The sequence below is a fragment of the Crocuta crocuta genome, unplaced genomic scaffold (assembly GCF_008692635.1).
Source record: "Crocuta crocuta isolate KB4526 unplaced genomic scaffold, BGI_CrCroc_1.0 scaffold296, whole genome shotgun sequence".
Taxonomy (NCBI): Eukaryota; Metazoa; Chordata; class Mammalia; order Carnivora; family Hyaenidae; genus Crocuta; species Crocuta crocuta.
Window position 1 is genome coordinate 721,807 of NW_027530504.1, and position 16,751 is coordinate 738,557.

Here is a 16,751-nt window from a genome sequence, read left to right on the forward strand (position 1 = left end):
ACCTGCAGGCTGTGTGACTCGGCGTTCTGTGACCGCTCTGCGTTTGGGGTTTGTGGCGATCCCCGTTCACCAGGTTCTGCGGCAAACCTGCTCCGTCTCCCCACCCCCGAGTCCGTAGCTCGAGGTGGCATCTGTGCGCTCCCCTCTGCGTGCGAGGAGCACGCGCCCCGTGTGGCCCTCCAGCTCCGGGGCCATTTGCTCGGGTGTTCACTGCACGCGTCTGCTCTTCCTTCAGGTGACCAGTACGCCCTGAAGATGCGGTTTGTGGACCATGTGTTTGACGAGCAAGTGATAGATTCTCTGACCGTGAAGATCATCTTGCCTGAAGGGGCCAAGTGAGTGCGACTGTTCTTTCCTCAGCTTCCCAGTTCCCGGGTGGTGGCCTCACGGCACCTCAAGGGGAGGCTGTGTTCTAGGGGCACAGTATAGGTGCTCAGTACATAGCTTTGACTGAGAGGCCCTCCCATAGGGAGCAAGCAAGCAAGTGGCAGAGAGCAGGGGGCTCTGCATTGACAGCACAGCCCGTTGTGGGGCTGGAACTCGTGAACTGTGAGATCATGACCTGAGCTGAAGNTAGGGACTTTCTGACTGGAGTTTAAACAGAAGAGTTAGACTCAAACGAGGGTGCAAGATGTATGTGTTTAATTAGTTTTTATTTGTTTATTTTGAGAGAGAGAGGAGGAGGAGAGGCAGAGAAAGGGAGAGAGAATCCCCAGCAGGCTCTGCACTGTCGGCACAGAGACCGACACGATCTGATGAACCATGAGGTCATGAGAAACGGATGGGTAACTGACTGAGCCACCCCGGCGCCCCTGTTTATGAAATCTGTCCCTCAAACAGAGCCTCCGCGTGACAGGTGCAGCATCCAGAGGGGAAGGGGTGATCCGCAGCAGGACGGTGGCGCTCAGGACAGTCCGGTGGCGCTCATGCTGGGTTGTGTATATACATATAGACACGTAAAGAAGAGCGACCGAGTAACGGCTCTGTTTTATCCTGGGCCCGTCAGATCAGGCGCAGAAAGGGGGGTCCTCGTGGTGTATCAGGTTCGGTGCTTGAAGCAGTAGGCGTTGTGTTCGGCCAGCTGACGCGGAAAGGGGCGCGTTTGGAAGGGTCAGGCAGCTCTTAGAAAATGGTGGCATCAGCTGCGATCCAGAGCATTTCTGGGAGTCCCGCTGGCCGACCCTGACGGATGTTCACAGGGGACCTGCCCTCGGCATGAGGGACGAATAACTGCGTGCATCTTTGTGTCACTTCGCTCTGGGCTCGCTTCAAAGGAAAGCATCTGCTTGGCCTCTCAGGTCACGTGTCCGCTCTGATCACCAGAAAGAGAGGCACCTTGTCCTTTTGTGGAAGACATTCCAAGGGGGATGGAGAGTTCTAGCAAAACTAGAGTGAGAGCCCAGAGGAGGGAGAATGGATCCAGGCCGACAAACAGGGCATGTCCCATGATACCTTATACGAGGTTCTCTGTCACGTGAGGAGAAAGTACTCTCGAAGTCACTTCTCCGGGGCCGCCTCAGGTCCCCCGAGAGGCTCTTGAGGGTGGAGCGTGTAGGAGGGCTGTGCGGCGCGTGTGACGCCAGGGGCTGGCCCGCGCTGGGGAGCCCTAGCGAGTGCGAGATGCGGGAGGCTGGTCCGCAGGGTTTGCCGGCAGTGGGTCGGCTGTCCCGGCAGGTCTGGTGGAGGGAGCCGAGCGGAGTGTGGACTTAGGGACCCTGCAGGGCCCCCTGAGCCTTAGACTCCGCCAACCGTACATAAAGCGTGGACGTAGGTCAGCGTGGTCTGTCTGAGGCTGTATTTCATTCCCGCCTGCGCCCAGGAACATCCAGGTTGACAGTCCCTATGAGATGAGCCGCGCGCCGGACGAGCTGCACTACACCTACCTGGACACGTTCGGCCGCCCCGTGATCGTTGCCTATAAGAGGAACCTGGTGGAGCAGCACATTCAGGACGTCGTGGTAAGTGGCTCCACCGCGCTGCCTTCTGTGCCTTCCTCCTCGGGGTGTGGGGTCCTGGGGGCCCCTTCCTTGGGCCATAGGGGGTTGAGCACAGTCCCCCCTGTGGGTAGGTGGGGCGGCCCGGGCGACTGTCACCTGCGGAGGCCCCTGTGTGGCGCCCGGGTGTCCGAGCGGCCGTGCGGACGGTCAGGGCGCGTCGTCCTCGCTCTCGCCCAGGTCCACTACACGTTCAACAAGGTGCTGATGCTGCAGGAGCCGCTGCTGGTGGTGGCCGCGTTCTACATCCTGTTCTTCACCGTCATCATCTACGTCCGGCTGGACTTCTCCATCACGAAGGTACCCTGGGGCGTCCCCCCTGCATTCGTCAGTCCTCTCGCTCCCTGCGGGGGTGACGTGTTCCGTTAGCTTTACTGAGCACCGGCCCTCTGAACAAGCACAAGGCAGAACTCTGTCTCGCAGAAGCCTCTTCCCTGCCTGTGGCCTCTGCTGATCTTACCAGAAAAAGAGAGACCTTGTTCTTGTGGCTGCCACCACAGAGCGCGCCGGGTTCAGTGAGGCAGGTGCTCCTGACGGGTGCGCAGCGGGGCAGCGGGGCAGCCGGCGCTGTGTGTTTCGGCGGTGGGGCTACCCTGAGGAGGTGACGGGCAGAGGAGGCGGGGAAGGGCATTCAGCCGGAAGGAACCGTGGGTGCGAGGGCAGGAGGGGCTTGAGTGGGATCCCTGGGGAGCGGCAGGCACCTTGTTGATCTGGCTGGTTCCGTAGACCAGGGAGGCTGCCCGGCGAGGCAGCTACGAGCAGATCTTGTCACACAGGAGGGCTGAGTCTTGGTTTTATTACAAAATACCCCTGTTTTTTTTAAGTTTTAAAAGCTGATTGTGGTTTTTGTATGTTTTTTAAATTTTATTTTAAGTAGGCTCCACCCCCAACATGGGGTTTGAACTCACAGCCCTGAGATTGAGTCACGTGTTCAACCGACTAAGCCAGTCAGGTGCCCCTGCTTTTGTTTTTTAAACTTTATTTTAAAATAATCCCAGTGTTATGGAAACTTTGCAAGAACAGTAAAAATAATTTGTATACTTTTCACTGAGACCTAGCAATTGATGTGAGGCCTCTCTCTTTATTACATAGAGTTAGTTTTCCGGAGCCGTTCGAGAGTAAGGTGCAGGCGTTTATATTCTCCCTCCCTCCAGAGTACTTGGCATGTGTGTTGCTTAGAGAGCAGGGTGCCCGGCTCAGGAGCACATGGAGGACGTGTTACGTGGCCGTGATGCCCTTAACCAGCGCCAGCTCTGTCCCGATCCGGCCTGTTGTCCTGGTGACGGAGCCATTTTTAGCACTGGTTTTTCTTCCTGAACCCGCTGAGGATCATACGTTGCATTTAGTGGTCACCTTTCCTTAGTCTCCTTGAACCTGGAACAGTTCCGCAGCCTCTCCTTGTCTTCAGTGACCGTGACGTCTTTGGCGTGTAGAGAGCAGCGTGGTGGAGCGTCCCTTACGTGTGTCGTGTGTTTGAATTCCGATTACGCACTTCTGGAAGGAAATGCTGTAGAGGCCTCTGTCCGCGGCGCGTCACGCCGGGGGTGCCCCACGTCAGCTGGTCCCAGTGCTGGGGGTGCTGACTCTCCTTGTTTGGCCAAGTGATGTCTGCTGAATTCCTCGTGTTAAAGTAACTGGTTTTCTCTTTGCAACAAAAATGTGAGCTGTTTGAGGCTGTCTGAATACCCTCGCTACGCTCACCCTGATGGTAGAGCCTCTCGTGTTGATTGTGTCTGAACCTGTTACGTGGTGCGTGAGAACCTGATGCCTTTTGTTGGCGCTCTGCCGTGAGGAGCAGCTCTTCTCCCCGGCCTCTGTGGGCTCCCGTCCGCCGGCGCCGCTTGTCTTCATGGTCACATTGTTCCAGGTTAGACTTTTTTTCATGTGTCGTCATTTTTTTGCGCACTTGCCTGTTGTTGGGCACGAGAGCATGTTCCGGGCGCAGCAGCACTTCCTCCACTGTTCGTGTGGAGTCGTACCTGGGGACCGTGAGCTGTGAGCTGGGTGCGATCGTCGCACGGCGAGTGTCGCCGGGCCTGGGCCTCTCGGCAGATGGAGCCCGCGGAGGAACGTGTTTAAAATAGCAGTTGACACGGGTGTCCCCTCCAGTCTGATGCCACCGGCTTCTTGCCGACCTCCCTCGTTCCAGCATTTTCCCTTCTCTCCTGGATCCCAGCATTAATATGTTTATTCGTTTGTTAAATTGTGTAAACACACAGAATAGTTTCAGAATTGCTGAACTCAGGCCACCACAGACACCACACCTTCCGAGTAGAGTCCCTTCTTGTCTTTAGGCTGAGGGCATCTTATCCAAGCGTGGCGTCCCCAAGGTCATTGGCTTCGTTTTCCTGTGTTAACTCATTTGAAGTATAATTACGTTCATTTATCTGTGTGAATTTTCTTGTAGTTTCACCTTCTGTCACTGTTAAGTATTTAATTTTTGGTTTAATTTCGGTTATGGATTTGTAAATCCCTGCCTTGCAGATGGCCGGTTTCATGAGTCTCTGGGTATTCTCCCTGATTTATTTGGCAAAAATAAGCAACTGTTTTAATTCTCATGTCTTCTTTCTCGCACAAAGGGCAGTACCAGTACACACGTTTTGTACTTCTTTTTTTCACTAAACACGTCCTGAGAATTACCCGTATCAGAGTTCCCTCATTTTTAATTTTTTCTATAGCTGCAGAATACTCCGTTGAATGAACGGGTCAGTTTATTCAATCAGCTTCTTATGTATACATCTCCCTGTCTTAAAGCTTTGATAATTTATTGAGAAAAAAAGAATTGTGGGCCAAATCAACCATTTGTAGACCAGATTCAGCCTTTGAGCTACCATGTTAGGAGTTTTGAAGTAGAGCCATGGTGAGAGAATTCTGGAAGGCATGCAGGGCCGCATCTAAAGGGTCGTGAATGGCGGGGTGAGGAGCTGGGGCTTTACCCCGTGGGCCTTGGGAAACTCTGGAAGGTTTTCAGGAGAGAGACCCAATAAGCGTCCTGGAAGCCTCCCCTGACCTGCGTGGAGATTTCGCCTTCTTCGGCACCTCGCCTGCCCCGTTCGTGGTGCATTCTGGCATTCGTGTCCTTCGCGTCCCTCTGTGTGCCCCGCCGCACTTGGACGTGAACCTCTCCTTACGCTCGTGTCCCCAGTCCTGCCCCTCGCGGGACCGGCGCGGAGTTAGCGTCAGCAAACGTTGCATTCACGTGGCTTTTCCGGTCTGCACAGCTGGTGGCGGGTGCTGTTTGGGAGGGGAGGTTGGGGCCGGCTTCGGCCTCGATGTCGTCATGCACGGTGTCCCCCCTTGCAGGACCCGGCCGCGGAGGCCAGGATGAAGGTGGCTTGCATCACAGAGCAAGTCCTGACCCTGGTCAACAAGAGAATAGGTCTGTACCGTCACTTCGATGAGACCATCAATAGGTACAAGCAGTCCCGGGACGTGTCCACCCTCAACAGCGGCAAGAAGAGCCTGGAGACGGAGCACAAGGCGCTGACCAGCGAGATCGCGCTGCTGCAGTCCAGGCTGAAGACAGAGGGCTCCGACCTGTGCGACAAAGTAAGTGTCTGCCATGCCCGAGTCACTCGGCTCTGTGCCCTCCTCTCACACTTGCAGGGACTGTCCCCCGCCTGCCCGAGCACCGCGGGGCCGCTCCGTGGAGAGCGCACACCCGGTAGCTCTTGCTCGCCGCTGGCGTGTCCAGCAAGAAGTTTGGGGGTGTCGGTTGTGCGCTGGGCTCGGAAGCTCTGCCAGCCTCCACGCCCCCGTCCGTCCACACGTCCGGTGTTGAGAGCACCTGCCTCCTCCGGAGATCAGACCGGGCGAGGCTCCAGGCCGCTCGTGTGTGCGGAGAAGAACCTAGACTTAGAATCGTGTGTTTGAATTCGGGCTCTGATTCAGGCTGTGTAGACCTGGGCGAGTTACCTGCCTTCTGTGCCTCCGTCTCCTCACGTCTTAGTACTTAACCTCTCAGTGTTGAGTGTGAAACGGGTTAGTGCACGTCGGGTGCTGAGAACCGTGCCTGGGACAGAACTTTGTGATGATTCTTGTTGGCTGCAAATGAGGATGAGACTCCCTCCCCCGGAGGCACCCCTGACAGTCCCCAGCACCCCCTGCTCCCCAGGCCGTCCCCCAACACGCCGTCTCCTTACCTGCGTGTTTCACGGCACCTGCCTCTTTCTGGAGCTTTTCTTTATGTGCTCAAGCAGTACCCGGGGCGAGAGGCCCGGTCTGTCTTTGCTGCTGTTTTCCAGAGCCTGCAAGTGTGCCTGGCACTGTGGCTCACTGAGTAACTGTCGTGTTGAATGATTGTGACTGTGAGATCCTCAGCTCCGCACCCAGCTGGTGGCAGCGGGGGAGCCATTCAGTCTCTCTGCTGCACCCCTGCCATTTGTCTGTTCTGACTGAACCCCTGGCCCAGATTTGGCCAGCCAGAGGGAGGAGGAGGGCCGTGCCCCCAGCAGCCGCCGTGCCCCTGGCACCGTGCCAGGGGATGGCCCGTCCCTTCCCACTTGACCCTCACAGCCCTCCTCGATAGCTGAGGCCCCGGGTCAGGTCTTGAAGGGACAGAGAGTGGGGCTGGCATTTGAAGCCAGGCTTGTCTCCCTCCACGGCCAGCCCCTCTGCCCTGGGCCTCCAGGGTCTGTGGCATGGGAGGTGGAGGCCCTGCCGGTGTGGGTGGGGGACCGTCTCAAGCTCTGCCCTGCTCTTGCCTCGGCCAGGTGAGCGAGATGCAGAAGCTGGACGTGCAGGTCAAGGAGCTTGTGCTGAAGTCGGCGGTGGAAGCTGAGCGGCTGGTGGCCGGCAAGCTCAAGAAGGACACGTACATTGAGAATGAGAAGCTCATCTCTGGAAAGCGGCAGGAGCTGGTCACCAAGATCGACCACATCCTAGACGCTCTGTAGCCCCCGACCGTCGTCATCGGGGTGGGCCCGGGCTCTGCGCTTTCCGATGACAGGCTGGGGGCGAGGGAGGGGAGGTGATCATCAAGGCCACCGAATGCGGCGTCGGTATCGTACAAAAGGCCTTCAAGGAAGCGAAGCCCGGCCCTGCGGCAGGCAATACGAGCTTGGTTTTTGTCCTTAAAGGGTTCCTTTTTTAAAAAACGAAACAAAACAAAACAAAAACACTTTAAATCCCACTAAAAACAAAATATCTTTGTGTTTTGAACAAAGAAATTTTCAGTAGTTGATTGATTTTGCTTTGTTCTGAAGCCTGGGATATTCTTTCAGCCCGTAAACCCCTTGGTTTTTGCCCTTCGAATTCCCGATGTTTGGGTATTTTGTAAGCGTATGTTTGTTTTTGTAAAAGCGTGCGTGGCTAAATGAAAATAAAGCAGGGACTGTGAACACTTTGTTCTGGTGACAGTCTCCTAACTTCTTACCTCTGAGGCTAGGACTTTTGTCAAGCGCTCTTTGTTCGTTAGAAACCAGCGGATTCGCTTCTTAGGGCAGGTTTGCGTGGCGGGTGTTGGCTCTGCTTCACGTGGTAGGACGCCCGAGGCCACGACGGTGAAGTGGGCTGTGTGGGCACCGACGGGCCGTGGGCCGAGCGCCCTCTCCTTCAACGTTTCTTTTTTTAATCCGTTTTGCATTACATGCTCCGCTAGGCACCGAGGACACGAGGGATGAGGTAGAGGTGGTTCGTACGGAGGACAGATGATCAAATACAAATTATAGTCACAAACGGTGACAAAACCCCACGAAGCAAAGGGACAGGGTTCTCTGAGCACTCACAGGGGAGCACCGAGTGCAGTCCGGCCAGAGAGGGGACTTTGGAGTTGGCTCTGTAGGGCTTAGGCAGATGCCAGCGGGCCTCGCGTGTGCAGAGCCCGGGGCCTGAGGGCCTGCAGGGAGGGACCCGGAAGTGGGGCACAGGCCGCAGGGGCGGGGGGCACAGCCCAGGTCAGGCTTTGTCCCTCTGCCGGGCTCCCGGCTTTACGCTGAAACCCAGGGAAGACCAGCCCCTGTACGAGACGCGCTTGGAGACGCGTTTTGGCGAGAACAAACTGCTGGAGGCCACCCATGGGTGTGGAGAAAGCCTGGGGCAAGGGTGGCCGTGTGCCCACACCGTGCACTGAGCGGTCTAGACGGGGGTGGACGGTGTGAAGCGAGGGCCGTGCTCCCTCCCGTCCTCTGCCCGTGGTCCGTGCCTTGTGTTCATTCAGGTAATTCCTGCTCGGCTGTCAGGTGGCAGCTTCAGGTTATTGTCTCGGAGGCCTTCCGGGAGGAGGCGGCCTCCCACGCCCAGTCGGGCCCTCTTGTTCTCTGTCTGCACACCGTAGCGCGGCCGGGCCGGGCCGTGGAGAGTTGCTGGACCAGCGGGGACGGCCTGACAGGGGCCTCTTCTGTTACCGGCTAGTCGTTGGGATCAGGCGACCCGGTGTGTGCCGTGCGGGCGGCGTGGCCGAGGGCTGCTTGTCCCATCCCCCCCGATCCGGAGGGCGGCGAACACGGGCGGGGAGGAGGGGCGGAGGGCTTCTCTCCAGACGCGGTGGGGCGGGGTGCCTGGGGCCTCCCGGCGGGCACGGCCGGGCACTTGGGTGCCTAGGCCTGGAGGGGGGCCTGGTGCGGAAGTGAGGGAGGCGGGGGTCGGGGCCNCCGGGAGCCCCGGCCGCCGCGCACGGCTGTGAGTGGCCTGTGAGGGAAGGGCGCGGGGACGTGTGCGGCCAGGGACGCGGACGGGCGCCTCGAGGAGGAGCCGGAGCCAGTGCCGCCCAGTGGTCCCGCGAGGGGGGGCTGGGGCGGGCCGGGCTGTGCTGGGGGCGNGAGAGAGTGCGAGCTGGGGAGGGGCCGAGAGGGAGGGCATGCCGGAGCGCGGGCTCGAATTCGTGAACCGGGAGACGGTGACCGGAACCGGAAGCAAGAGTCGGGCCCTCAACCTACTGAGCCACCCAGGGGCCCCCGGACTGAGGCCACTTCCAGTGACCTTGGGCGGGTGTGTGAGGCACCCATTTCCTCACGTGGAAAACCGAACAGTGCTGTTGCCTGCTTCGTAGGATAGGTCACGTGGGGCAGTGGACCCCCGAGTGTAGGGTGGGTCACGTGGGGTAGTAGACCCCCCCGAATATAGGATGGGTCACGTGGGGCAGTGGACCCCCGAGTGTAGGGTGGGCCACGTGGGGCAGTGGACCCCGAGCGTAGGGTGGGTCGCGTGGGGTAGCAGACCCCCCGAATATAGGATGGGTCACGTGGGGCAGTGGACCCCCGAGCGTAGGGTGGGTCACGTGGAGTAGTGGACCCCTGAGTATAGGATGGGTCACGTGGGGCAGTGGACCCGAGTGTAGGGTGGGTCACGTGGGGCAGTGGACCCCCAGTGTCGTGGGGCAGCCGCTCCGTAGACGTTGACCGCTGGTTTCCTTCCATCACTTAATCTCTTTCCATTGGGTGCGTCTTTGGGGTGATCCGGCCTCAAGGGTTGGAGGCTGTGGAGGCGGCACGGCTGTGTTCTCGTGGGTCCGGCCCCCACTTGCCTGGCCTCTGGCGCCCCTCGGTGGGAGCGGTCGGGTCGGTGCCCGCACCTCTAGCAGCGCCGCCCCGCCTGCCTCTGCCTCTCGGAGGAAGCCCCGGGGCGGCGGTGTGTGTGTCTCAGGGCGGGGACCTGGCTGCCCCGGGGCGGCGCCGTCTCAGGGGCGTCGGCTAGTGCCTTCCCCAGCCCTCCCCACCCTTCTGCATTGGGTCCAATCTTCCCTCACCCGGGGAGCCGGGGGACGCCGCTCGGCAGGAGGGCGCCCTCTGCCGGGCTGCCGAGCTGCGGGCCCGCCTGGGAGGGAGCTGCGCGTGCGCCCTGGGGTCTCTGGGGGAGCCGTGGGCGCGTCGCTGGGGCGCCCGGAAGTGAGGGAAGGGAGGCGGCTGCGCAGGCGCAGGCGCAGGCGCAAGTGTAGGGCTGCAGCCGCTTGGAGGGCAGAGCAGCTCCGGCCTCCCCCAAAGCCAGTGCTCCGGCTGTGGCGCCATCTAGGGGCGCAGGCCGGGAAGCACAGGCCTGGCCCGGACTAGACCTGGGTCTGGGGTCTGCAGGTAGGCAGGCCGCGGTGCTGCCCAGCGGCAGTGAGGACTGGGGCTCCCAGATGCCCTGCAGGGTTTAGAGGCCAGCTGGCCCCGGGCTCACGCAGCATCAGGGCCGGGGACCCCAGGGCAGGCACCGCCCACTCTCCCCCAGCCCCTCCTCGTATTCATGGCTCTGCGGCGGAGCATCTTCGTCCACGGACGGCCCTGTGCCCCTCTGCCCCTTGATTTCCCGAGGGCCTCAGTTTCCTCCTTGTGAGTCCTGGGATGGGCGGTGAAGTGGGGTCCTGAGTGGGAGGCCTTGGCCCCGGCCTAGCCCCCCTCTTCCCCCAGACCCCATCCCTGGCCAAGCCTCCTGGCCCCCGTGGCCTGGCCCTGGCCCCCTCCCTGCCGCGGCTTGGAGCTGCCCCTGCAGCCATAGGCGGCTGGGTGGCAGCCCCCAGCCCCGGGCAGCTGCCCACAGCGCGGCCCCTGGCGCAGAGAGGGGCAAACGCGGCTGAAGAAGGGCTGGATGTCACTTTCCCTCGTCCATTTGTCTTGGAGGCTGACACGGGAGAAAACCCCAAAGGACCAAGTGCACCCTCACAGTTTCACCACAAGTATCCTGACCGGGCATCTGGTACCGAGCTGATAGCGCAGGCCCCGGCCGCAGCCCCGCCGGAAACCGCGCTGCCAGCAGTTGGGGGCCGCGGGCCCAGACAGGAAACGCCCCCGGGCGAACCCCAGGGCCCATGGCCTCCGCACAGGCCTGCTGCCTTGGACCTGGCCCTGGCGCCATTTTGAAGCTGGGCCGGACTCCGGGACCCTGGCGTGGGACCCGGGCACTTGTGTGTCAGCTGCCTGGGTGGGCTTGGAAGATGACAGGGAGGGGAGAGGGAGCCTTCAGACAGGACTGGACTTGAACCAGGGCCTCTCGCCTGCTGTGGCCAAGCTTTCCGTGGTGCCTCCATCCAGTGTTTTCCGTGGCAGGCCCGGGGCGAAATGCGGGGGACACAGAACAGAGCAGTACGGGTCCTGGGCACCAGAAGCACAGGCAGAATGGGGGCATAGTCAGAGGAGTGGTAAAGGCCTGTTTGCAGGTGGGGGTGATGGAGAGGAGCCCAGATTCCAGCCCCCGTATTTGACGTCCATTCAGAAGATGCGATCCAGAACGATCTGCTGGAAGATGGGAAGGGAGCCCGTTTAAACGCTGAGAGAAGGAAAGAGGTCATGGGGGGACTGGGCGGGATTGAGGGCTGAAGGGAGACCCCGCAGGGAGACCTCTGGGCCATTGGCTTCGCCTCCCTAGACCCGGAGCTCATTCCGGGCAGAGTCCAAGTGTCCCACCAATGCCCGATTCACTTCACAGGCATCTTTACTGTGTGTCAGACGCTGTGCCTGACAGACGCCAGGGACTTGGTACGAAGGATGCAGTCTTGTGTGACTTTTTAAATTTACTTTTTAATATTTCTGGGGAGGTGTGGGGGCTGGGGGCGGGACAGGATCTGAAGTAGGCTCTGTGGCCGACAGCAGACAACCTGAGGTGGGCCTCGAACTCATGAACCGCGAGATCACAGCCGGAGCCCAAGTCGGACGCTTCACCGACTGAGCCCCCCAGGCGCCCTTTGTGTGACTTTTAGNTCCGACTTGGGCTCAGGTCGTGATCTCGTGGTTCGTGGGTTCGAGCCCCGCACTGGGCTCTGTGTTGACAGCTCAGGGCCTTCAGATTCTGTTTCTCTCTTCCCTCTGCCCCTTCCCATCTTGGGCTTTGTCTCTTTTTCTCAAAAATACATAAACATTAATTTAAAAAATTAAAAAAAAAAAAGGAACTAGAAAAACGTTTGCGGGTAGTGACGGAGGCTTTGCGGGACAAAATCGGGTGCAGTGACAATTGGCCGGGAGGCGTCCCTGGGAGGACACCGCAGAAGGGTCCTTAGCTCCTGGCTCCCTGCCCCCTGTCCTTGAGGCCTGGGTGTCCCGCCCAACGTGTGGTCGTCACCCAGGCCAGGCTCTTGACCGGGCCGCCGGCGGCGCACCTGACACCCAGGGCGCGGTCTCTCCTCCGTGCCTCACCTTGCTCATCTGGAGAGTGGGGACCATATGGTTGGAGGTCTGGAGGGACCACGTGACATGGCACGAGTGAGGCCCTTCTTGAGCAGTGGCTTCTGTCCCCTGGGGGCCTGCCACGGAAGCCCCCGGCCCCCCAGGCTGGGTTTGTGCCCAGCACACGGCCGCAGCAGAGGCAGGTGTCTGCGCTTACGAGGGTCGCGGGACACGCAAGGGCACAGCCTCTCACCCGCGGCCCCAGAGCCCGTCCGGAGAGCCCCGCTCGCAGGCCTGGCCGCTGAGCACGCCGCCCAGAGGCAGGAGGGAGCGGGCAGGAGACCCGCGGGTCCCCGGAGACCCAGGTGAGGGACCCCAGCAGCCTGGGGGCGGCTGTTGTCAGGGACGGAGACTGTGCCCTGAGGGACACGCTTGGATTGGGGAGAGCTGGAGACGGCCCCTGGGGGCGTGAGGCCTGGGATGGGGTCTGTGCGCACCCGGCGCAGGAGGGGCGGAGGCAGCTGCAGGGCAGTGTTCTGCCCGTGCACACGCGCGTGTGTCAGGGACGATTCGGGGGCCCTTGCAGGGCGTGTGGATTGCAGGTCCCGGCAGAGCTGGTCTTGACGGCCCCCCCGGTGTGGCTGTCCTGTGGTCCTAGGGACCCACGGCGCCTGCCGCCCTGCCCGCCGGACTCCCCTCGGATGGACGCGGACACGGGACCTCGGTCCCTGGCCAGGCCCTGAGAGCTTAGGTTCCGGGCCGGCCGTTCCGTTATTAACCTTTCCTACAGGTTTCTCTTTCTCAGACTGGGACACACTGCCTGGCCTCACAGGGCCTTCATCCCGACCCCTCTTCCCGTCCTCTGTCCCGCAGACGGCCCCGCCGGGAGGGGCGCGTGTCCTCAGATGTGGGCGTGTGTCCCGGGAGCGCGTGTGGTGTGTTTGCATGCCAGTGTGTGTGCTTGGCCCGAGGTCATACTCTGATTCTTACTGATGCCACTTGGCTCAATTTTGGGGGGTCTCCGTGTGTCCACAGTGTTCAATCCCAGATGATTCTCCTGTGCTCCCTCCACCTGTCAGCCGTCAGTGATGGACGCCCACCCCCATGTCCCCCCCCATCCCCCCCATCTGTCCCAAGGGAGGCTGCGGGGACTCAACTGGCCAGAGGAGCGGGGTGGGGGGATGGCTGGGGCAGGGGCTTGGCAAGGATGGCCCCCAGCGGGCACCGCCCTCCGCCGCAGCGGCGTCACCCCGTCTTGCTTACTTGGGCCCGGGTTCTGTTCAGTCCTTCCGGCAGATCTGGCAGATTGATATCCGTTTACAGCGAGGACTGGAGGCCAGAGACAAGTGACTCTTCTGGGACCAAACAGCCACTGGGCAAGTCTGGTCGCAGAGTAGCGCTCACCTGGGCTGTGCCCGGCCCGGAGCCAGACAGGAGCCCTGTCCAAAGCCCCAGGCCACTCTGAGGTACCTGCGTCCCCAGAGCAGCCGCGCCCGCGGTCGGAAAGGAGGGCCTGGGGAGTGGGATTCCCTGGGCGAGGGGGGACAGACTGCCTCGGGGGGTGGGCCTGGCAGAAAGTGCCAGGTGGGGCAGCTTGGGGTCCCACAGCCCCAAACACGTCTCTCCCACAAGATCAGAGCGGCATCCAGACGCCAGGCTTCCCACTTACCATTCTGTGTAGTCAAGTCTGTTTGTTTATTTAGAGGATCTTTTATTTCAGCCAGTGAGATGGCAGGTTACGGAGTTTCCTTAAAAGTAAACGAAACCACGAGACCCGCCTGAGCGGGCACTGGGCCACCGCGGGCATGCGCTGGGGTCTGCTGCCACCGTGGGAACAGACGACACGACCAGGGTGTCTGGCCCGGGTGTGACGGGGCTCGAACGCTGGCAAGCACCCGCCTGATCCAGCTCCTGTTTTAGAGGGGAAGCGGAGGCCCTTTGCCTTATGCCAGCCTCCCCGGACCTTCCACCAGAACACGGGGGCCGGAAAGAGGCGACTCCCTGGGGGGCTGGCCTGTAGGGTGGCTTTGGAATCAGCCTGACCTTGCGCCTTGGGTCTCATCCGTGGAATGGGATCAGCCCAGGGTTGACCAAACTCTGGTCGGGCTCCTCTGAAGTCTCTTCTCAACGAAACCCTGACTTTGGGGCTTCTGCTCTTCTGCCTCTTTTGCAACATCCAGTTTTAGCTAGAACCCTCCACCCTGTATCTGATCAGGCCCCTCGCCCCCTGGGTCCCCTAGGCAACGTCCGACCCCGTGGCCCGCCCTCAGCAAGAGCCCCCTGCTCGCCTGATAGTTCCCCTTCATTATTTTCCATCCACGGACACCCCCCGCCCCATAAATTACCCCTCTGGGTTGTATTCAGGGTCAAGCCCCACCACGCTCTCCCACTTAAAGTGCAGTGAGGCACTCTTTCTGTGAGTGCCACGGATAACTTTTTCTATAATAGGGGTCGGGGCGCCTGGGGGGCTCAGTGGGTCAAGTATCCGACTTCGGCTCAGGTCATGATCTGGCAGTTCGTGGGTTCGAGCCCCACGTCGGGCTCTGTGCTGACAGCTCGGAGCCTGGAGCTGCTTCAGATTCTGTGTCTCCCCTGCTCTGTCTCTCAAAAGTAAATAAACATTAAAAAAATTTTTTTTATGAGAAGTGTCATGGGCAACCATGCACACAGAGAATACAGCAGGCACTCAGTACACGCTGGTGTCTCTCTCCGTCCCGCAGGCCAGCTGCCAGCCAGGAAGGAGTCTGGCTTCTTCCTGCAGTTCTTCCGTGACTGTTCTGTGGCCCCGGGCAACGCCACTGCTGCATCTTCAGGGCTGTGGTTTCCCCTTTGGCAGGTGGGGCAGCAGGGCCCTGGCCCGAGTGTGAGCCAGGTCGGGGTAGGACCCCCTCGCCTTTCTCTCCAGACTCTCCGTGGCTGCGGGGACTCTGAGCCCTTCGCCACCAGAGGGCGCCCCCCGCCCGGGAAAGTCACTCCTCTCCTCCCCGGGTAGAGGCCCCGGCATCCTGCCCTGGCTGTGGGGGTGCTTTTGCCGGTTGGTGGCCCGTTGGCGGCACAGAGGACCTCCGTTGACGGTGGCCAGATCCCCGTTGGAATGTTGGAGACACGTGGCACCAGCATGAAGTGTGTGGCGGGTGACAGCCAGGATGCCGGAGCCAGCGCGGCGGGGTTCAGATCCCCGCTGCCACGCTGCCTGGCTGTGTGCCCCCTGCCTGCCTCAGTTTCCCCATCTGCCGTGTGAATTATCGGACCGAACAAGTTGATGGCGGGGGGGCTGCTTAGGAAAGGGGGTGTCGGCTAGCTGTCAGCAGCTGTCACAGAGCTCCGCTTGCATCAGGACCAGCGGTGAGAACTTGGCATCCTCAGACCCTTGGTGCCTCACAGTTACTGCAGCTGGAGGTGTTATGAAGGGGACTGGGGCGTAGCGAGGGACAGCGAAAGGTCGCACTGTGGGGAGGCGAGGTCCCAGCAGGATTCAGACCTGGTGACCGGCTCCTAGCTGGCGGTTAGTCCCGCGCTGCTCGGGCCGTTGCGCCTCCCGGCCGGTGGGCCCAGGCTCCCTGAGAACCTGCGCAGACCGTGGGCAGGTGCCCGAGGGCTCGGCTCATCCTCCAGGGATGGGCCGGGAACGACCCAGGGACGCCCTCAGAGGCCTTGCTCTAGGATTTCCAGCTCGACTCCAGGTCCCCGACGTGCTAGGTTCCCTTCTCCCTCCATGTCCGTGTGCCACGCCCACCGCCCAGCCCTTCCTTCCATTCAGATCCCGTCCGTCCTTCAAGCCCCCCGTGCACAAAAACCTCCCCCGGCAACCCTGGCAGCCACGGGCTTCCTTGGTCTGCAAGGAAGATTCCCTCCTTGTCCGCCTGGAAGAAACTCCTGTTTATTCCCTAAAATGCAGCCGCCAGCCTCACCCTGGGAAGGCTCTATGCCACCCTCCTCTCTCCTGGCTGCCTTGCTGGGCGCTCCGTAACTTGAGTTACTTCGTCGTAGCGGTATCACCGCATTGGTTTGCAGGCAGACTCCTTAGAAATGCATCCCGTGTTTCAAAAATTGTGGAAGTAGGGGCGTTGGTTAAGCTTTCTGACTCCCGATCTCGGCTCAGGTCACGATCTGATGGTTTGTGAGATGGAGCCCTGCCGTCGGGCTCTGCGCTGATGGCGCGGAGGCTGCTTGGGATTCTCTCTCGCCCTCTCTCTCTGCCCTTCTCCCACTCGCATGTGTATGGCGACTTTCTCTGAAAATAAAATTGAAAAAAAAAAACCCTGTAAAAGTAACATACGCTCGTGGTAAAACATGCAGGCAGATCAGAAAAGTAGACACCCCTACCTTCCTACCTGCCCACAATGGCCGACCACTCTCCCAGAGGAGAGCTTTGTTGGCAATTCTTTGTGAGCTTCCAGAAAGCTCTATGCCTGTAACAAGAATGCCTGCCCTCTTTCACTGCACCTCAGTGATCTGCACGTCGGCCTCTGTGACGCCTGGGATAGGGTCTGCTGTAGGCGGCTGTCCGGAGCCAGCCCCGGGCGAGGCCCAGAAAACACACCCCGAAGAGGTTGCCCAGGCTGGCCTGTGTTTTCACAACCCTGGGCGCCTGTAGTGTGGGACCTGCTGAATCCCCTTGCTGCCAACCAGAGTTTGCACCGGCTGGCTGCCACGTTATTTTCTTTTCCTGCGGAATGAGATCATCATTATGAAGTAGTGCATTAATTTTCGGCATTTAAAAGCCAGGCGATAGATCCTA

At 60.4% G+C, this 16,751-nt stretch overlaps 2 protein-coding genes across 3 annotated transcripts in view; one reads left to right on the forward strand and one right to left on the reverse strand.

Annotated features, from left to right (window-relative positions):
• RPN1 (ribophorin I) overlaps window positions 1–7,338 on the forward strand; it is a 28,272-nt gene extending 20,934 nt beyond the window's left edge. For both annotated transcript variants that reach the window (XM_077766855.1, XM_077766854.1), the window contains exons 6-10: window positions 236–335; window positions 1,820–1,958; window positions 2,175–2,294; window positions 5,298–5,543; window positions 6,707–7,338. In XM_077766855.1, coding sequence (XP_077622981.1) covers window positions 236–335; window positions 1,820–1,958; window positions 2,175–2,294; window positions 5,298–5,543; window positions 6,707–6,889 — 788 coding nt within the window. In that variant the 3' untranslated portion in view covers window positions 6,890–7,338. The remainder of the gene's footprint in view (window positions 1–235; window positions 336–1,819; window positions 1,959–2,174; window positions 2,295–5,297; window positions 5,544–6,706) is intronic.
• CNBP (CCHC-type zinc finger nucleic acid binding protein) overlaps window positions 1–16,751 on the reverse strand; it is a 363,505-nt gene that overhangs the window by 280,549 nt on the left and 66,205 nt on the right. The gene's annotated exons all lie outside the window — the stretch shown is intronic.